Below are 22,475 nucleotides of genomic sequence, written 5' to 3'. Positions count from 1 at the left end.
TGGGAACGCAGACTTTGGACTGTGCAGGGACCTGCTTGAAAGAATCCCACGGAAGACGGTCCTAGAGAGTAGAGGGGCTCTAGGAGACCTGTTTGATATTTCAGGATCACCTCCTCCAAGCTCAAGAATGGTCCATTGCAATGAGCAGGAAATCAAGCAAAGGTGACAGGTCTGCGCAGACAAACAAGGAGCTCCCGACTAAACTCAAACGTGAAAAGGAAGCATAAAGGAGCTGAAAAAAGGGGCAAATGACCCAGGAGGAATGCAAAGACACTGCCCAGGTGTGCAGAGATGGGGTTACCAAAGTTGAAACTGGTGAGGGATGTGAAGGGGAACATTAAGGGTTTCTACAGGTCCATCAACAGCAAAATGAAGACTAGGGAAAATGTAGGCCTGCTGATGAATGGGACAGAGAACCTGATGACAAAGAACATGGGAAAAGCCTAGGTACTGAATGCCTTCTACACCTGAGTCTTTACTGGTAAGGATTGCCTTCAGGAATCCCAGGTCTCTGAGACTAGAGGGGAAGTCTGCAGCAAGGAAGAATTCTCCTCAATAGAGGAGGACCCAGTTAGGGAAATATTTAAATAAATTGAAGATGCCCAAGTCCATAGAACCTGATGAGATGCACCCATGAGTACTGAGGGAGCTGGCTGGTGTCATTGTGAGGCTACTCTCAATTATCTTTGAATGTTCATGGTGATCAGACGAGGTTCCTGAGGAGTGGAAGAAAGCAAATGACACTGCAGTCTTCAAGGAGGGAAAGAAGGTGGATCTGGGGAACTACAGGCTGGTCAGCCTCACTTCTCTTCCTTAGAAGGTGATGGAGAAAATCATCCTGGAAGCCATTTCCAAAGAAGGTGCTTGGTAGGAATCAGCATGTACTTAAGAATGGGAAATCATGCCTGATAAGCCTTCTACAATGAGTCAACTATCTTGGTGGAGGAGGGGAGAGCAGCAGACGCTGTTTACCTGGACTTTAGCAAGGCTTTCAACACTGTCTCCCATAACATCCTCAAAGACAAGCTGACAAATACAGGTTAGATACGCGGACAGTGAGGTGGACTGAAAACAGGCTGAAGGGGGGAATAACACAATGCACCAGTATGGGCTAGGGACTGACTAGTGGGAAAGCAGCTTTGCAGAAAAGGACATGGAGGTCCTGGTGGACAACGAGCTGAATGTGAGCCAGTAATGTGCCCTTGCAGCAAGGGAGGCCAATGGTATCCTGGGCTGCATTAGGAACAGTGTTAACAGGAGGCTGAGGGAGGTGATCCTTTCTCTCCACTCAGCACTGGTGAGGCCACACCTGGAGTAATATGTTCAGTACAAGAATATGCTCCCCAGTACAAGAAAAGGTATGGACGTACTTTAGCAAGTTCAGCAAAGAGCCACTGTAGTGATGAAGGGATTGAAGCATCTCCCATAGGAGATGATGCTGAGAGAGTTGGGATTGTTTAGCCTGGAGAACAGAAGGCTCAGGGGGGAATCTTATCAATGTATATAAATATCCAGTAGAGGAAGGGTGTATTGAAAGTGTGTATTTTTGTGGGTGTATTTGAACCAAACTCTTCTCAGTGGTGCCCAGCGACAGGACAAGAGGGAATGGGCACAAACTGAAACATAGAAAATAGACTGAAGAAAATGGTTCTTTTTTTTTTTTTTTTTTTTACTCTAAGGGTGGTCAAACACTAGACCAGATTGCCCAGAGTCATTGTGGAGTCTCCATCCCTGGACATATTCAAAACCTGTCCGGGCAATGCCCTGAGCAACTTGCTCTGTTTGATCCTGCTTTGAGCATGGAATAGGAGGGGGTTTGGACTAGACAATCTCCAGAGATCCCTCCTAACCTCAACTACTCAACTATTCTATGGTTCTGTGATTCACTTGAAGTCACCATGGCAGAAGGTGCCATTTACAGTATCAAGAAGAGCTTTGCTAGATACAAGGATAGTTGAGGCTCCTTTAGTACTCTGAGATGAATCCCATCAGGCCCCATGGACTTGTGAACATTCAGCTGATACAGCTGATCCCTTACAATTTCAGTGTCCACAAATGGAAAGATATTGTTCCCACACTTGTGCTCCTCTGACTCAGGGCACTAGGCAGCCCAAGGTCTATCTGTATTATTAAAGAATGAGGGGGGAAAAAAAAAAAATCCAAAACATTGCATGCCTCTGCTTTGTCTTCATCTCTATTGGTCAGGTGACCATCTTCAACAAGTATCAGTCCAATCTTTTCCCTTTTTTTCAATTGCATCACTCAGCTTGGCATCATCTGCAAACTTGATGAGGGTGCACTCCATCCCTCTGTCTGTGTCGTTGATGAAGATATTAAACGGTACGGGTCCTAGTATGGACCCCTGAGGGACACCACTCATCACTGGTTTCTACTTGGACACTGAGTCATTGACTGTAACTCTTTGGATGTGGCCAACCAGCCAGTTTCTTATCCATCTAGCAGTCCATCCATCAAACCCATCTCTCTCCAATTTAGCAGCCAGACTGTTGGGGGGGGCTGTACCAAAGGTCTTACAGAAGTCCAAGTAGATGACATCTGTATGTCTTCCCTTGTCTACTAATGCAATTGCTCCATCATAGAAGGCCACTAGATTAGTCAGGCATGATCTGTCCTTGATGAAGTCATGCTGGCTGTCTCTAATCACCTTCCTCTCTTCCATGTGTTTTGGCATGTCTTCCAGGAGGATCTGCTCCGTGATCTTATAAGGCATGGAATTGATGCTGACTGGTCTGTAATTTCCAGGGTCCTCCTTGTTACCCTTTTTCCAGTCACCAGGGACGTAGTCTGATTGCCATGACTTCTCAAATATGACGGAGAATGGCTTAGCAACTACATCAGCCCTCTGGACCTACAATTCCCTCAGGATCGTGGCATGCATTTTGTCGGGTCCCATGGATTTGTGTATGCTCAGGTTCCTCAGATGGTTTCTGAGCTGATCCTCTCCTATGATGACGGGAACTTCTTTCCCCCCAGTCCCTTTCCCTGCCTTGAGGTCCATCCACTCAAGAGATGTGGGAAGAGAGATTGACAATGTCAGGGTGACTGAAGTCCCTCAGGAAGATTGGAGCTTGCAAGCGTGATGCTTCCTGTTGTTGGAACAAGAATGCTTCATCGACATTCTGCCCTTGATCAGGTTGCCTGTAGTAAATACCAGCCATAAGGTTTCCTTTGTTGGCTTTTCCCTTATTTTCAACACATAAGCTCTCAGCCTGTTCATTGCTGTTTTTCAGAAACAGCTCTGTGCACTCAATTATGTAATATATATGTAATATGTAATTTTTTACATAGAGGGCAACCCCCTTGCCTGTGTTTTCTGAACAGTTTATAGCCATCGATTGCAGCACTCTAGTCGTGCAGTTTGCCCCACTGCATTTCAGTGATGGTGTTTAGATCATAGCTTTCAAGCTGCACAGTGGATTCCATCTTTTCCTGTTTGTTACCCATGCTGTGTGATTTGCTGCAGAGGCACTTCAGTGGGCCTATCAACCTTGTCACTGTTTTAGAGGAACACACCCTAATTCCTTTAGGTGTTTTCGTGGTACTTCCTAATACATAGAATCATAGAATGGTTTTGGTTGGAAAAGACTTTAAAGATCATGAAGTACAACTGTTAATCCAGCACACTGCCAAGTCCGCCAATAAACCATGTCCCTAAGCACCACATCTACACGTCTTTTAAATACCTCCAGGGATTTAGGGATTTGGTTTTTTATCTTTTAAATATTCCACCACTTGTCTGTGCAGCTTGTTCCAGTGCCTGACAACCCTCTTAGTGAAGAATTTTTCTTAATATCTAATCTAAATCTTCCCTGGCAAAACTTAAGTCCATTTCCTCTTGTTCTGTCACTTGTAACTTGGGAATAGAGACCTTTTGGGCAGTTGTAGAGAGCAATAAGGTCTCCCCTCAGCCTCCTTTTCTCCAGGCTAAACAACCCAAGGTCCTTCCTCATAAGACATGTTCTTCTGACACTTCACCAGCTGTGTTGGCCTACTTTGGACTCACTCCAGCACCTCAATGTCCTTCTTGTAGTGAGGGGCCCAAAACTGAACACAGTACTCGAGGTGCGGCCTCACCAGTGCCAAGTACAAAGGGATGATCACTTCCCTTCTCCTGCTGGCCACGCTGTTCCTCATAGAAGCCAGGATGCTGTTGCCCTTCTTGGCCACCTGGGCACACTGCTGGCTCATATTGAGACGGCTATCGACCAATACCTCCAGGTCCTTTTCCTCTGGGCAGCTTTCCAGCCACTCTTCTCCAAGCCTGTAGCAAAGCATGGGGTTGTTGTGACCCAAGTGCAGGGCTCAACACTTGGCCTTGTTGAATCTCATACATTGGGCCGTGCCCCGTTGACCTGGTTTGTCCAGGTCCCTCTGTAGAGCCTTCCGACCCTCAAGCAGATCAACGCTCCCACCCAACTTGGTGTTATCTGCACATTTTCTGAGGGTCCACTTGGATCCCCCCATTGATAAAGATATTAAAGAGAACTGGCCCCAATACTGAGCCCTGGAGAACACCACTTTTCACTGTCCGCCAACTGGATTGAAATGCATTCACCACAACTCTTTGAGCACAGCCATCCAGCCAGAGTTTTATTCCCAACAAAGCATACAATTGTCCAAGCCGTGAGCAGTCAGTTTCTCCAGGACGATACTGTAGGAAACCATGTCAAAGGCTTTACTAAAGTCTAGGTAGACAGTATCCACAGCCTTTCCCTCATCCAATATGCGTGTCACCTAGTCCTTCCAATATGCGTGTCACCTTGTCCTAGAAGGGGATCAGGTTAGTCAAGCAGGACCTGCCTTTTATAAACTCGTGCTGACTGGGCCTGGTTGCTTTGTTTTCCTGTGTTGCTTGATGGTACTCATGATATTCTTTTCCATAACCTTTCCCGGCACTGAGGTCAGACTGACAGGCCTGTAATTCCCTGGATCCTCCTTCCAGCCCTTCTTGTAGATGGGCATCACAGTTGCTGAGCTCCAGTCAACTGGGACCTCCCTTGTTTGCCAGAACTGCTAACAGGTGATGGAAAGTGGCTTGGTGGGCACTTCTGCCAGCTCCCTCACTACCCTTGGGTGGATTCCATCTTGCCCCATAGACTTGTGTGTGTCTAAGTTGTGTAGCAGGTTGCAAACCATTGTAGGGACTGCATTCTGCTCTCCATCTCTGTCTTTCAGCTCAGGAGCTATTTACCCAGATACTCAGTATATCATCAGCTCCTGACTCATTTATCTCTTTGTCAAATGGATGCTTCAGTGCCTCTCAGTAAGGAAACTTGAAGATTCACAAGAATATCCTCTGTTCCATAAATAAGTATAATACCCACACAGATATTCTTCCACTCACTTTGAGCCAGGGGGCATTGGAGAGGGGGGTGCGTGGAATAGAAATCGCCTATATGTATATACAATATCTTCATGTTTTTCCAGGTAGTCTGTCCTTGCTTCCACCTTCTGTGTGCTTCCTATACGTGTTTGATTTCAGTCAGGATCTCCATTTGTTTTTGTGGTGTTGGCTGTTCCCCAGCCAATTCAATTCATGGAAAGCCTACAGAAGTAGCGGCAGTAGTGTCCGCAGCAATATTTGGTGTATGCTGAGAAGAGTCCAAAGCTTGTGAGGTCCTGGAGGGTGTTTATGGGCCCCTAACACCCTTGGGCTGGGTATGTGGAGAGACTGGCCAGCAAGCGACAGGTCTTACAAGAGGGAAGGGTGAGAGTTGGGTGGTACCAGCTATTGCTGCTGACAGTTCAAACCACATGATGCTGCATATGACCGGCCCCTAGGGAGTGCCATAGACCAGGGATTATTGCTGTAGGGAGCAGTGCCTGAGAGGAATGGTGCAGCAGTTTGAGCAGAAGGGTGCGCAAGAATGGTCGTGCATCCTACCTGTAGTCAGGCTGCTGCAAGCTCTGCTCACCCACAGTCTTATGCTGCAGCCTTGATGGTCACCCCAGCTAGCTTTTGGCTGTGCAAGCCTACCCAGCAGCTTGAGGTCTCCAGGAAGTTAGAAGGGCTTATTATGCAGTTCTTTGGGTTTGTCGGAAGCATGGCGGTAGACACCAGGTGAGGGCTGCTCACTACAGCAGACGGGAATCGTCTATTTATACAAACTAGCCTAGGAAAAGTGGAGGCGGCCACCCAGACAGAGCTTCAGGGAAGCTGTTGTCCAAGTTAGGGATGTGAAGTCTGTATCCCACACTCCTGGATGGAGGAGGGTGCAAGCTCCACCTGTTCAAAATATGCTCTGGTGCAGTCACTTCAGGCAGCGAGTGGAGGAGCTGCAGGAGGAAGTCAGCAAGTTACCCTGTGTTAGGGAGAGGGAACAAGAAATAAAGTATTTGTAAGAAGAAACACTAGGGCTTCATGGAACTGACCTCTAAGGATGACCAAACAAAGAACATCAAGCACCATGGTCTCTGGTGACTCATGGGAATAGGATATTGCTTCATTCCCCTTTCTTGTATGTACCAACCAGCAACAGATATGAAGTCTTGGCAGCAGACAAAACCAATGAGCAAGATTCACAGGGAGAAAACACACCAGCAGCACATACTAAAAGCTGCAAAAGTAAGCAGTGAGTGCTAGCAGTGGGTGAGAGGCACCAAGGCACCCATCTGCTGGCCTGATATACAGTCAAGGGGAGCCAAGATCCGTGATGTCACAGAGAGACTTTCATAACTGGTAACAAGTACAGGCTACTATCTCTACTTTTCCATGTGGGCACCAATGACATGATAAAGCATAACCTGGGCAAGATCAAGCAGGACTTGAGAGCCCTGGGCTCCCAAGAGAAAGGTACAGGTGCCCAAGTGATCTTCTCTGTCTTGTGAGTCAGGGATAGAGGTGTGGGCAGAAGTTGACACATCATGAAGATCAATACTTGGCTTCATGGTTGGTGTCATCACCAGGGCTTTGGTTTCTATGGTCACGGGACACTCTTCAATGAATACAGCCTATTGGGGAGAGATGGGATCCACCAATCTAGAAGAGACAGGAGCATCTTCACTGGCAGATTGGGTGACTTAGTGAATTGTGCTTTAAACTAACAAACTTAAGGGGTGAAGTCCACAGCTGTCACAACCGTATATCCATAAGCAACAGGGTAGATGAGCACACCTACTGGAGTAGTGAGGAATGTTTCCCAACCCTTTCCAAAGGCAAGAACCCCAAGTCCAGCCACCTCAAGTGCATAACATAAACACTCATAATCTGGGCAACAAGCAGGAGGAAGTAGAGCTTCATGCCCAATATGAGAGTTATGATGTCATTGGTGGAAAACCTCACACAACCAGAAGACCACAGTGGATGGGTACAAATCCTTTCAGAAAGACAGGTAGGATGCTCAGAACCCAGCTATGAGGGATTCCATGGAAAGCATCCATGGAGGGCAAAGGAGCTAGGAGTTATTCAGTAATAGCCTCCTGGAAGCACAAGAACCCTACAAAGGCAAAGAAAGAAGGCAGAACAAGAGACCACCCTGGCTTAACAAAGAGCTTTTGGGTGTTCTTAAAAGCAAGTAAGAAGCATAACGGCTACGGAAAGGCAGCCAAACAGACATTGAGGACTACAAGAACCTTGATAGGGTATGCAGATATGCATCCAAGTGGGCTAAAGGTCAGCTAGAATGGAAATTAGGGAACAACAAGAAATGGTTCTTCAGGTATGTGAGCAGTAAGCAGAAGCACAAGAAAGACCGAGGTCCATTGCTAAACAAGGCAGGGAAACTAGACATTAATAATGCTGACAAGACAGAGGTTCTCAATAGCTTCTTTTGCCTCTGTCTTTGCTAGTGCAGCTGGACCCCAGATCACAGAATCAAGTAGCTATGACAACACATGACAACATTCCTCTGGCAGTAGAGGAAGTGCTGGTCTGCAGTCTTCTGTAAGAGCTCAACACACATAAATCTATGGGCCCGACTGGAATCCACCCCAGGGTGTTAAAGAGAAGAGGCTGACATTGTTCCAAGGCCACTTTGAAAAGTAATGGAGATCAGGGGATATCCCTGATGACTGTAAGAGGGAAAATATCACGTCCATCTATAAGAAGGGACCAAAAGAGAACCCAGGAAACTACAGGTCTATTTGTTTTACTTCAGTTACTGGGAAAGTAATGGAACAAGTTTTTCTAGAAACTATCATAAACCAAATGTTTGGTAATTGGGAAAAGCCAGCACAGATTTGTCAAAGGCAAATCTTGCCAGACTAACCTGATCACCTTTTACAACAAATTAACACTTTCTGTTGAAGCGCGGAGAGCAGTGGATGTTGTTTATCTGGACCTCAGCAAAGCATTCAATACTGTTTCCACAGCCTTCTCCTGGACAAACTGGCAAGATAAAGTTTTGATGGGTGGTCTGCGAGATGGATAGGAAATTGGCTAACAGGTCACACTCAGAGGGTGGTGATCAATGTTTTTTACTCAGACTGACAGCCTATCACATGTGGGGTCCCCCAGGGATCAATACTGGGCCACACACTTCAAAATTTTCATAAATTATCTGGACAATGTGACTGAAAGCACCTTCACCAAGTTTGCCGACTACCTCAAACTGGGTGGTGAGGTGTAAACTCCAGAAAGGAGAGTCATCTTACAGAAAGACCCGGCTGGAAGAGTGGGCCAGAAAGAACTGCATCATAGAATCATAGAAACATAGAATGATTGGGGTTGGAAGGAACCTTTAAAGGTTATCTACTCCAAGCCCCCTGCAGTGAGCAGGGACATCCTCAACTAGACCCGATTGCTTAGAGCCCCATCCAACCTGACCTTCAATGTTTCCAGAAAGGGCATCTACCATCTCTCTGGGCAATGTGTTCCAGTGTTTCACCACCCTCATTGTAAAGAGCTTCCTTCCTAATATCTAGTCTCAATCTACTCTCTTTCAGCTTAAAACCATTATCCCTTGCCCTGTCACTACAGGCCTCGATAAAAAGTCTGTCCCCATCTTTCTTATAAGCTCCCTTTAAGAACTGAAAGGCTGCAATAAGGTCTTGTCAAAACTTTCTCTTCTCCAGGATGAACAACCCCAACTCTCTCTGACTTTCTTCATAGGGGAGGTGTTCCATCCCATTGATCATTTTTGGACATGTCTGTCTTGTGCTGAGGACTCCAGAACTGGATGCAGTACTCCAGGTAGGGTCCCATGAGAGCAAAGAGAATCACGTCCCTCAACCTATTGGTCACATTTTTGATGCAGCTCAGGATATGGTTGTCTTCCTGAACTGCAAGCACACATCGCCAGATCATGTCCAGCTTCTCGTACATCAGCATCCCAAACCCTTCTCTTCAGGGCTGCTCTCAATCCCTTCAGCCCCCAGCCTGTATTGATACTGGGACTTGCCCCTACCCAGGTGCAGGACCTTGTACTCGGCCTTGTTAAACCTCATGAGGTTCACATGGGCCCACTCCTCAAGCCTGTCAAGGTCCCTCTAGATGCCATCTCTTCCCTCTGTCAAATTAACTGCACCGCTTAGCTTAGTGTCATCTGCAAAATTGCTGAGAGTGCACTTCATCCCATTTTTCCATGCCATTGATGATGATACTTAACAGTACCAATCTTAATATGGACCCCTGAGAGTCACCACCCATCACTGATCTCCATCTGAACATCGAACTTTTAACCACTACTCTCTGGATGTGACCATACAGCCAATTCCTTATTCACTTAATAGTCCATCCATCAAACCCATATTTCTCCAATTTAGCAGCCAGAATGTTGTGAAGAACCATATCAAAGGCCTTACAGAAGTCCAGATAGATGACATCCTTAGCTCTCCACTTGTCCCTTTATATAGTCACTCCATCATAGAAGGTGACTAAATTAGTCATGCACAATTTGCCCTTGCTGAAGCCATGTTGGTTATCTCTAATCACCTCCCTGTCATCCGTTTGCCTAGACATATTTTCCCAGAGCATTTGTTCCATCATCTTCCCAGGCACAAAGGTGAGGCTGACTGGTCAGTAGTTCCTGTAATCCTCCTTTTTACCCTTTTCAGAAATTGATGCAATTATTCAATTTTTCCAGTCATCAGGGACTTCTCCTGACTGCCATGACTTTTCAAATATCATGGAGAATGTCTGGGTAACTACGTCAACCAATTCCCTTCGGCCCCTGGCACGCATCTCATTGGCTCCCATGGACTTCTGCATGCTCAAGTTACTCAGATGGTCACAAACTTGATCTTCTCTTATAGTGGGAGGGACTTTGGTCCTCCACTCCCTACCTTGAGGTCTATCCACTCAAGACATGTGGGAAGAGAGATCGCCAGTTTGAAACTTAAAAGATGTACAGATTCCTGCCCTGGGAAAACATAAACAAAGAGCCTAGTACAGCCTAGGATCTGTGTGGCTGGAGGGCAGTCTTGCTGAAAGGGACCTGGGGATGCCAGTGGACAACAAGCTGAACGTGAGTCAGCTTGCACCAGTGCAGCAACAAAGGCATATCAGACCTTGTGCTGCACTCACAGGGTCATTACTAGAAGAGATAGAGACATGATCATGTCACTCTACTGAGCCCTTGTCAGGCCTCACCTTTAGTACTGTGTCCAGTTCTGGTCTCCATAATTCAAGAAAGATGCACACAGGCTGAAGGGGGTCTGAAGGAGGGCCATAAAGATGATCAAAGGTCTGAAAACCTGCCCTATGAGGAAAGAGTGAAGGAGTTAGATATTTTTTCCACAGAGAAAAGGCGGCTCACGGGGAACCTTATCACAGTTTTGCAGTACTGAAAGAGCAGCTACAAAGAGGATGAAAGCTCTCTCTTCACAAGGAGCCACATGGAGAAGACAAGGTGGAATGGGTAAAAGTTGCACAAGGAAAAGTTTTATCTCAGCATAGGAAAGGAATTTTTTACAGTGAGAACAATCAAGCACTGGGACAACTTACCCAGGGACATGGTAGAATCTCCATCACTGGAGGTTTTCAATATGTGATTGGACAGGGTGCTAGATAATCTCATCTAGGCTCCTTTTCCCATCATATTGTCACAGTTTAATGCTGGGCTGGCAATTAAACTAATGACATGCTCTCTAGTAATCCCCTTCCCCTCCCTGATAGAGAAAGGAGAAAGAATAAGGGAGAGAAACTTAGGGGTTGGAAACTAAACTACACAGCTTTAATGAAACAGTAGTGATGAAAAGGAAAATTATTAAATATATACAAATATACAAAAAAGTGATACCATGTTCCTCCCCCCTTTCCCAACAATAATGCTTACATCACCACTGAGGCTGTAGGGCAGGCCCTGGAAAAGTCCCAGGTTGGGCTCCTGGGGTCAGCAGCAGTCGGGCGCTGGAGGCAGGAAGACACAGATTCAGGACTGGGATCAAAGGCAGATGAACGGATGGAATCCTCACAGGATGCCGACCAGCCATGGACAAAGAAAAAACTTAACCCTAACGATCCCTCAAATTTATAGCAAGTATTATGCATATGGGATGGAATACTCTGTTTGGTCAATTTTGGTCACCTGTCTGTTCTGCTCTTCCCTAAAGGAGGTTTTCAGGTGTGACCCCTTACTCCCTTTTCCTTTCTGGAGCATCAGATGTTTTACAGAACCAAGCAGTGGCCTTGGTTCTGCATACTGTTCTCTAGCCGTAACTATAAACATTAAGCGTTATCAGTCCTAGAAGCAGACACTGACTGAGAAACTTGCTGTTAATTTCAGTAAGTGAAGCTTCTTAGAAGAGACTTAGGTGAAAGCAAAATTACAAGAAAGAAAATTGGTTCTATCCTGGCCCAACGCAGAAAAGATATTTTGGAGCAGATTATTTTCTGAGGTCCATTCCAACCTGGGCTGGTCTATTATTCTATTATTCTATGCTTCCCTTTCTAATCATTGGAATGGACCGTTCTTGTTTTCTGAAGAGGCTGTTCTTGAAGATCAGCTAGCTCTCTTGGGCCCCTTTTCCCTCCAAGGCAGTTTCCCATGAGATCCTATGAAGCAGGGCCCTGAACAAGCCGGAATATGATCTTCTCAAGCCCATGGTTGTAATTATACTGGTTTAATTTTCAAAAGTTATACAATTTCAGTTTTTCATTAACCAATTAGCAAAGGTTTGGTTAGCTAAAATTTTACATAGGCATTAAAAAAAAAAAAAAAAGTTATGAAGTTCTAAGATTTTATCTTTCCTACATATTATCCTCAGACAAAGGATAATTTGGCATCTAATCTGTTTTAGCAAACACAAATATGTTTTGAAGAATAAATCATGACATCTGGAAACAAATAAAACTTAAAACTATTTTTTGAAAACTTAGGAATCTAAGTAGAGTCTTCACTGCCTGTCAGTTTTACAGAGTAATCTTTCAGGCATTGTTAGTTGCAGAGAGGGATAAATTAACTGAAAAAAATGAGGACAGTCTCTAGGATTTGCATCAATCTTTAGGGCTTCTAAGACCCACCTCTTGGACTTCTTCAAGTGAAATTTATCTTGCAGACATCATTTGTACTATTTCCTCTGGACAGGGCTATTTTTACTGTCAACAATTATGTCATGCCTTTGTTCTTTTCCTTATTTACCAATATTTGTTTTTTTCTTTTCTGTTTTGGAGGTAATTCCAGTGTTCCACCTCTCTGGCAGATGGTTGTTGAACATCATTGCGTTCTCTTTAACTACCCTCGATTAAATAGGGCTGTTTATTAAATTGCCTGGTTCTAAGAAAGATATAACATCTGATCACAGATGCCTGACTTCCCACCCATTGGAGGCATTCAGTGATGCCCTGGGTTAATAAAATCAGTCAAGTATACTCAAGGATATTTCTCCAAAGCATCTTGCCTGTACACATTATTGCAATGTAAAAGATTACATGATTTAATCTTTGAAAAGAAGGTGTTACTAGATGACCATACAAGTTCTGGAGCCTTTCTCCTCTCTCCTCATCCAATCCTTCCTTTTTAAAAAAGTGATTTGTTTTCATTAGATCGCACTGTAGATGAGCTGTGAATTTCTCACAGCTGCTCTGAAAACTTTTGAAATACCAAGAATAAAACAAAAACATTAAAGTCAGCTTAAGTAACTGTAAAAACAAGCAATATATTACATAACTTGAAAAATTTTTAGGATATTAAAATTAAATGTTAGAGGTTTTTGATGTCTCTGAAGAACAAGGCAGAATCCATGATGGCCACAGTTATTACCATAGAAGTTCTGACTTGGTTGTTGTCATGGGTTCAAAATGTTGGTGCCAGTTGATTTTAGGAAGCATTTTATGATTAAATGCCAAAATTATCATCTGGGTAAACAAACTAATTTTTATCATTTGACTATTTTATTGTAACACATGCCATGATATAAATCTTGTTGGTCTTGAAACGCTGGCTAAAATTTTTAAATTACTGCAAAATCCAAATTCTTCATTTTAAAAAAACCTTATGAATTTACTTGCGTATTTTGAGCTATACCAATTTGAAAGTCCAAGTTAGTATACAGGACCAAACATACACTATGTTAAATAGCTAATAAAACATTATAACTCGTTAAAGGGTAATGACCTAAGTCATATGAACATGAAATAAAGAACATAAGGTTCATGAGTTAAGTGAAAAGCCTAAGACTAACTGGTTCAGCAAGAGAGTTTCAGTGAATTTAAAATCAACACAAAACATTTATAGGACTCTTATATATAGGACCATCTTGGCAGACAGGTTTTTTCATCATATTTATAATTTGAAACAAAGTATACAAAATATATGGCACCTAAACAAAACTCCATCTTTGAGTGTAAGATTTTAAAAGTTACAACAATTTTAGAAATTACTGTATAATGTATTAATACTTGAATGAGATCTTCCTTTCATGTCTGTTGGGAAACAGTTCATAAATACACAGGTTGTGAGCAATCCTGACTTACTTCAATTTAGGCCACATTGGGTTAATGGTTATTGAGGCCTAGTTAGAGGCTTTCTGAGAATGAGCTAATGGGAAAGAGATAACTAATTGGCAACAGAAGAGGAAAATAATTATGTGAGAAGAATCTTTCCGTGAGAATGGAATGTGGAACTAGAATACAAAGCCACCTGCATGATATGATGTTGTAAACAAGGCTTCTCTATATAAGTGAGTGCAAGCTGTTAATAAATGATTTCATACAATCATATTGATGTGCCCATGGAATCCTTAAGCCTCCGCAGACTGTTTTCCCACAAATGGCGCCCGAACAGGGACTAAGGGTGGCCCGGACCAGGGACTCTCATGCTGTTGCTTCCAGGAGCGATGAAGAAGGCTGGAATGAGAGGGTAGCGGAGAAGCCAGTCGAAAGGAGACTGCTGCCCCGGCAGTCTATGTAGCTGGTGCCCGGCTACGGAATAAATGAGCTCGGAATTGAAGAATCTTGCCCTGATCAGGTGAGCGGCTGGGGAGGAGATGGGGTCTACACTCTCTAAAGAAGAAGAGGCAGTAGTTAAGCTCCTCCAATGTATTCTCTCTAAGAGAGGTTTATCACACGAAGGCAGGACCTTACGTGAATTATTGAAATGGGCACGGGATAGAGACTTGATCCCCTCGATGGGCACCGTTTTTGAGTTACCTACTTGGGAAGCCATAGGTATTGCCCCATGGGATAAAAGTAGCAATGGAGATAAGGAGGCACGACGCTTAGCGACACTCTGGAAATTGATCAGAGAAACATTAAAAGAAATGAAAAGTGAGAGGACAGCAGCAGCCTCAGCATTTGCTGTCTTAACGCCTGATCTACCAGTACCGATGAATGCTCAAAATATGAACTTGACCTCTAAACAGTTATTTGAGACACCTAAAATACCCTTACCAGCACCTGAAGGGACTGTACTGATTCAAGCTCAGCCAACTGTGCCATTTGACCCTGGGGGTCGGATGAAAAGTAAAAATGGGACTGGCAAGCAAAACCAAAAGCAACCGAAAAAACCACCAGAATCATTGGAGGACCCAGAGGGAGACAAGCCGGAGAACACAGGCAAGGAATCTTGGTATGCAGACTCCCTCCCCTGTACCCACCTGCCGCACCTCCCGACTGCTCTGCCACCTTTCCACCTTGGAAGCCTGATTTATCTTCTTGACCACAGTTGCCTTCAATTAATCCTCTGCTTCACCTGTCAACACCATCAGTGCCTGCTATAGAGCAACAACCAAGGAAAGAACTGGGACTCGGAGACAAGCAACTAAGGAAACTGCTGAAGAAACTGACAGAACTGGAGACCAAGGATGAGTATACCTGTAGAGAAACAAGATAAACCAGGTGCCTCGAGTTGCCAAAGAGTGGGTGTGAGTCCACCTGTGCCTGGTTAGGACAGGCCCCCTATTGGTCATGAGCAAGACCAAGGGGCCAATAAAGGTGGGACACACACCCACAGAGAGAAGCTCACTTTTGGGTGAGGTAATGGAGAGACCAGCAGCTTGTCGAGCCTCAGGAGCAAGAAAGGCTCCTCCTGCTACATTTGGTGGAGAATGCGGGCAACATACAGACGTCTAAAGAAGCAGCAGTGTGAGGAGCTGGCAACAGGAACATTCTCCCTGATTTGAAAAAGTGCCTGGGCTAACACTCTCCCTGAATGACCAGCAAGCTCTTTGGATTGGAAGCCCGTGAGCAGAGGGAAGCCAAGATAAGGATTCTCTCTTTGGAAACCCCTGAGCAGAGGGAAGCCAGGAGGATGGAATCCCATGAGGAAGGGTTAAAACCCATAATCCCATGAGGAACCAGCAAGCTCTTTGGAAACCCCTGAGCAGAGGGAAGCCAAGATAAGGATTCTCTCTTTGGAAACCCCTGAGCAGAGGGAAGCCAAGAGAAGAGCAGATACAGGAGGGAGAAGAACAACTCAAGTCGGAAAGGCAGAGACTTTGTGAAAAGTGCCTGGGCTGACATTGAACGGTTTGCTTAGGCTGCAGCAGTGTATGTTTGTGTCAGTCCAAGCTAAGGTTAAATCCCGTAAGCTATAAGTGTAAAATGTTTAAATGTTTGTAAAAATCCTGTAATCAGTGTTGTATGTTTGTACGTTTGTAAGCTAGGGTTAAATCCCGTAAGCTGTAAGTGTATCCTGTAAGCAGTGTTAAAATGTTTATATCCTGTAATCAGTGTTAAAATGTTTGTAAGCTAGGGCAAACTGGGGTAAGAAAAAAAAAACGGGGGGGGGGGAAATATAGAGAAACAAGGTAAACCAGGTGCCTCGAGTTGCCAAAGAGTGGGTGTGAGTCCACCTGTGCCTGGTTAGGACAGGCCCCCTATTGGTCATGAGCAAGACCAAGGGGCCAATAAAGGTGGGACACACACCCACAGAGAGAAGCTCACTCTTGTGTGAGGCAATGGAGAGACCAGCAGCTCGTCGAGCCTCAGGAGCAAGAAAGGCTCCTCCTGCTACATATACCCCTCAAAAATACCTAGTTTTTTTGCTCCGGGGAACATCCCGAACAATGGGGCACTAATCCCTGTTTACCCCCTAATCCATTCCCTGTTCCTGCTCCTATTTCTCTTAACCCTTTAACAACCACTGCTCTACCTCTTCCAGATCTGACAGGGGGAGGGGGAGGTTTGTGGGGGAGGTGATAGTGTGTATCCAGTAACTAGATGGAAGGGAATTATTCAAAATGCTATAGTTGAAGGAGAAATGGTTCCCAGTATGAGTCCGGTATCTTTTTCCAGTGATTGTGGGACCAGGAGGAGGAGGTCAATGGGTTGCATTAGATTGGAAAATGATAAGAGAAGCCAAAGTTGCCATTGCGCAGTACGGTTTGAAATTGGTTTGAGTCATTTACTCAGTCTCTTTTGCAACATCTTTTTACTGCTCAGTTGTTGATGCCATATGACACAAAAACGCTCATTGATACTCTGTTAACTCCTTCTCAACAATTGCAATTTCATCATAAATGGTAAATGCTATGTGAAAATGCAGCTGTGATTCCTAGACAGAACACCGATGCATTACACGGAGTGCAAGCACAAATGTTACTGGGTGCTGGTTTTTTTGTACGTGCAGATTTGCAGGCATGGTTTCAAACTGAAGTGTTACAGCTTTCACAAGAATTGGAGTTTAATGCTTTGCAAATTGTTCATGATCCTTCACAAGCAACCCCTTTCCTTTACAAATATTAAACAGAGGGAGCAGAGCCATATTCAAAATTTGTGGATTGCTTATATTCAGTGGTAATATCACATCTCGATTTAAAAAAAAAAAAAAAAAAAAAAAAGAAAAATTTTTTATACATGTCAGCATATGACAATGCTAATGAAAAAACTAAATGTACTCCCAAAAAGGTGCTACAGCAGCCCAATTGTTAGAAGCTGCTTAAGGTAAAAATGCTTAAGCTAAAGCTGCTTAAGGACCATCATTGCAATACAGTTCTTAATATTGATGTATATTGTGGTGCATGGTACACTGGTGTTTCATATAGAGGTAAAAAACTTGGTTGGTAATTATACTTGCAGTTTTGGTTTGAGAGATTGTACCACTTCATTTTGTTTCAGGGTGACTTTACGAGATTTTAGTAGCAATATCATTTCATTTTCGAATCCTCTAGTGCTTGTTGTTAGTTTTTCTTATATATTGGTGAAGCGTAGGACAAAAACAAAACCAAAAACACAGTTATGAGAATGAGTATGCCTTTTTGGAGGCTGAAAGTTGCTGCGGAGAATGAGAGCTGCTCCTGGTGTGGAGAGCACCCCCACTCCTGCCTCTGCAGCAGCTTCTTGCCCCCCCGCACACACTGCTGCTGCTCAGAAAATGAGCCCTGCTGCAGACACCACATCAGAAAAAAAAGTGTTCGTGTGTGTGTGTGTGTGCCTTTGCTGTTTATAGGCTTGGAATTTTGTCTCTAAAAAATTTTATTAGGCCTTTTTGGGCCTCAGTTTGGCAACCATGGAAGAAACTGGGACTCCACCATGCCGTGATCCGGGAGGTGTCTGGGGACGCTTTCGGGGCCCCCCGATGAATTTTTGTCGGATAAGCCTCCTCTACCCCCTTGGCTCTACGCGCCAGTGGACACCTGACCTTCCTCATACTAAAAAGGTATTTAAGTCCTTCCACTGCAGTGTGAAATGTGCTTTTCGTATTGTGTTGTATTGGTAACAGGCTTTTATTAATGTTGTAATTCATGTGATTGTTTATATGTTGATTATGGGATCCCTCCTCTATATGTTGATTGTTGGTTATGCTATTCTGTTGCACTGCTAAGCAGATGAACTTAACTTCTGGTATTTTAACACAGATGCTGAGAGATGTTCATAGTGTTAGACATGCAGTTTTACAAAGTCGTGCTGCCACTGACTTTTTATTGTTAGCATTTATGTTTGTGAAGACTTGGACAGAGTGTATTTGCATAAATTTATCTGATCATTCAGAGTCAATTCACAACCAAAAACGATTGATTAAGATAACATGAAAAAATTAACTGTTGCATATACTGGGTTAAATGAATGATTAAATCGTTTAAGGATATGGGGATAGCTTAGAGATTTAATTAGACAAGGTTTATCAATTATATTTGTTATTATTGGTTTTGATTATTAAAAAAAAAGAAAAAAAAAAAAAGAGCGCGATGTCAAGGCATTGCTGGAGTGGACCCGAGACAGATCATTTTGCCCCTTATGCAGGACTATTTGGTTTGGCTACTGCGAACTTCAACGGACCTGCAAATAGCCTTGGCATAGTTTGGTGGGGAAATAACGAATTCTTACCCCTTATATCGCTTGTTACTGCTTTTATCTAACATGCAGTGGGAGTCATGTAGTTTTTTCTCTGACAGTCCAGTGGATGGCATAATGGTCTTTACGGATGCTGGAAAAAAATCCCGTAAAGCTGTTGTTACCTGGGAGGAGACGCCTGGGCAATGGAAAGAACATTTAATTCAAGGGAAGTCATTTGACTCTTTGCAAACCCTTGAACTTACCGCAGTTATTTGGGTCTTTGATATGTGGAATAATACTGCTGTAAATATAGTTTCTGATTCACTTTATGTAGTAGGCATTGTTTTGAGAATGTATCATGCCATTTTGAAGGAAATTTCGAATAAGCATTTGTATTTCTTATTGCAGAAGTTATTAAGACTCTTAGCAGAAAGAGAACATCCTTATTTTATCACTCATAACCAGAGTCATCTTAGTGACCGAGGCTTGGCTATTGGTATTAACCGAGCTGACTATTGAGTTTCACCAGCGTGGACTGGTCCTTCTGTTGATGTTTTTTTCACAAGCTCGACAATCTCATGCATTTTTTCATCAATCTGCTAAAGTGCTAGCGAAGCAATTTCATTTACCTCTGGGGGATGCTCAGGGAATGGTGAAACCTTGTCCTGATTGTCAAAAGGTTGATCTTGGTATTGTAAGTCAATCCTAAAGGTTTAAAATCCTTGGAACTGTGGCAAATGGATGTCACTCATGTACAACAGTTTGGACACTTAAAATATGTGCATGTTGTTATGAATACTTTTTCTATGGCCGTTTGGGCCTCTGCTCAGACTGGTGAGGCAACGAAACATGTTATCTGACATCTATATGCATCCTTTGCTGTTCTTGGAGTACCTCAGTCTATTAAGACGGATAATGGCCCCGCTTATTCTTCTGCTCATTTTTGGCAGTTTTGTGGACAATGGGGTATTCGACATGTTATTGGTATTCCTCATAACCCTGCGAGTCAAGCAATAGTGGAACATTGCCATTTGGTACTAAAGACACTCCTTGAAAAACAAAAAGGGGAGGGGAGTCCTCCTCAGGACCGGTTAAGTAAGGCTATATATGTCATGAACTATTTACGCCTTACAGGAGAACGTACAGAACCTCCGATATTGATTCACCAAAAAGCTTTAGCAGACTTTGTTTCGGAACCTTCCCACAAAATTTTGGTGGAATTCAAGAATTCCACCACTGGACAATGGGAAGGGCCGGCAGAGGTGAAACTGACTGGTCGGGGTTATATGTGCTTACTGACAGGTACTGGAGTGTGTTGGGTACCAAGCAGATGGGTTCGGCCATGGAAACAAATGCCTTTAAATGTGGATTCACAGTGATAATATTTCTGATACAAGTATTTGGTTTGGGAGATTGTACTGATTTATTTTATTTTAGGCTGATTCCACCAGATTTTAGTAGTAATAGTGTTTTGGTTTTTAAAGTTTTTGGTAGGTGTTGTTAAATTTTTCTCATATATTGGTAAGGAGTACGATAAAGTCATGAGAATGTTTTTTCAGAGGCCGAGAATTGCTGCGGAGAGAAAGAAACTTCCCCCCCCGCCTCTTTCCCCACGGCTGCTTTTCAACCCCCCTTCGTGTGGCTGGTGATTGCTGCCATCTGCAGTTGCTGCCTCTGCCCCCGCAGATAGTGTAGCTGTGAGCCCTACTGGGAGAGGGGGAAAGGACACCACATAGCCTCATTAAAAAGATAAAAAAAAAAAAAAGAAAAGAAAAAAAAGAAGTTGCTCTAATGCCTTCTGAAAGGTATGAAGCAGAAGTGGGAAATATTTTTACATTGTTTTTGGCATCAAATGTCCAGGCTTGAATCTTGGTAGGTAATAACTTGAGGGTTACCTGCTACTCATGAAAGATAGTGATATTTTCTTTTCTTTGAAAGGAGATTTTAGCTATCCATGAAATAGATTTTTTTTTAATGTGTTAAGCCATATAAAAAGATGAAGACATTTACGTAGAAAAAAAATAATTTATCTTCAATTAGGTAGTGTCACTACTCTGCTTTTATGCAAACTCCAGTTTTTAAAACAACCTACTTTGATGGGCACATTGATTATAATTTTATCTATTATTTAAGAGAAGAGTTTAAAAGATGCTCAAAGCTGCACTGCAAAATACTGGATACTGTGCAGGGGAGTGGTGTGATAGAAAGAAATTTCTTCAAGTGTAGTTTGAAACCATTAGAATACATGATTTGATAATAAAACTTTTTTCATTTAATTCATAAAAAAAAAAAAAGGGGAAAAGAGAAGGGAAGAGCCTATACCCTCATGAGAAGAAAAAAGAGCGTGACCTCATGAGAACACTAATGAGTTATTAATAACATTTGTGATCAAACTGGTCAATGCAACAATTGGGCCTAGAATATAAGGGAAAATTTGAAATTTGGGTTTCTTGCTGTTTCATTTGTATCACACATAGAAAGAGGAAAAGCCTTTGGTAAGAATTGATAAAAATCATAAAATATACCAGTTATCTTGTTGGCTTACAGATTTAATTAGGCAAGGCTTATCAGTTATATATGTTATTATTGCAATATGTTATTATTGCTTTTGCATCAGTATATATGTTATTATTGCTTTTGCATTATTGGTATGTTATTGCTTTTGCATTATTAGTATGCTGTTTAAGACAATATATCATTAGCATGTTATCTTACGTAACGAAATAAGTCAGAATTGCTCAAAAACCAAAAAGGGGGAATATGTTGGGGAAACAGTTCAGAAATACACAGGTTGTGAGCAATCCTGACTTACTTCAATTTAGGCCACATTGGGTTAATGGTTATTGAGGCCTAGTTAGAGGTTTTCTAAACATGAGCTAATGGGAAAGAGATAACTTAATTGGCAGCAGAAGAGGAAAATAATTATGTGAGAAGAATGGTTCCGTGAGAATGGAATGTGTAATTGGAATACAAAGCCACCTGCATGATATGATGTTGTAAACAAGGCTTCTCTATATAAGTGAGTGCAAGTTGTTAATAAACGATTTCATACAATCATATTGATGTGTACATGGAATCCTTAAGCCTCCGCAGACTGTTTTTCCACACGTGTCTTAAATTCTTGTCATACTTTTCTCCAGCCCTCTTCAGATGGGACTTAGAGCACTTTCTATGAAGTTTAATGAATACTTATTTTAACAGTGAGTTCAAGTTAATTACTCAGTACTTTGACAAAATGAAATGTTTTTTTGTGCCGAGACAGGGATTGTTTGCCCACCCTATTTAGTTTATTTATAGCAACTGTACACTCTTTTCTACAATGATGTTTCCCTCACTTAAACAGTTCAAATAAATAACTGCTATTTCTTTTGTTTTCTTTTCCTGAAGTCGAACAACTTATCCTTACACGGAAACCCAGATGTATAGCCAAAACTCTGGGGGAAATTACTTCGATACTCAAGGAAGTTCTGGACAGGCATCAACAGTGGTCTCTTCTCATAGTATGGTGGGCACCGGAGGGATTCAGATGGGTGTTGCAGGAGGACAGCTCATTAGCAGCTCAGGAGGGACCTATGTGATTGGCAATTCAATGGAAAATTCTGGTCATTCTGTGACTCATACAACACGGGCTACTCCAGCTACAGTAAGTACTTCAGAACTATGTTAAATCTTTGGGGATAGTTTCTTAGTCACCATGATGTTCCTGAATGCTGACATGTTTGCGTATTATGGTGACAGATTCAGTAATACATGGATTTGTTCCGCAAATATTGACAATTATTTTAACTTTGTGCATTTGAATAGAATTAAGTGCATGCTGTTATGGTTTAACCCCAGCGAGCATCTAAGCACCGTTCTCCCC

General features: G+C 43.0%; 1 protein-coding gene across 1 annotated transcript in view; it reads left to right on the top strand.

Moving 5' to 3' along the window:
* LOC103531539 (transcription factor RFX3) overlaps nucleotides 1-22,475 on the top strand; it is a 126,439-nt gene that overhangs the window by 22,976 nt on the left and 80,988 nt on the right. The window contains exon 3 of the mRNA XM_030468367.1: nucleotides 22,001-22,256. Coding sequence (XP_030324227.1) covers nucleotides 22,001-22,256 — 256 coding nt within the window. The remainder of the gene's footprint in view (nucleotides 1-22,000; nucleotides 22,257-22,475) is intronic.

The sequence above is a fragment of the Calypte anna genome, chromosome W, assembly GCF_003957555.1.
Source record: "Calypte anna isolate BGI_N300 chromosome W, bCalAnn1_v1.p, whole genome shotgun sequence".
Classification (NCBI taxonomy): domain Eukaryota; kingdom Metazoa; phylum Chordata; class Aves; order Apodiformes; family Trochilidae; genus Calypte; species Calypte anna.
The sequence above is the reverse complement of the archived record's forward strand: the minus strand, read 5'-3'. Positions and strand labels throughout refer to the sequence as shown.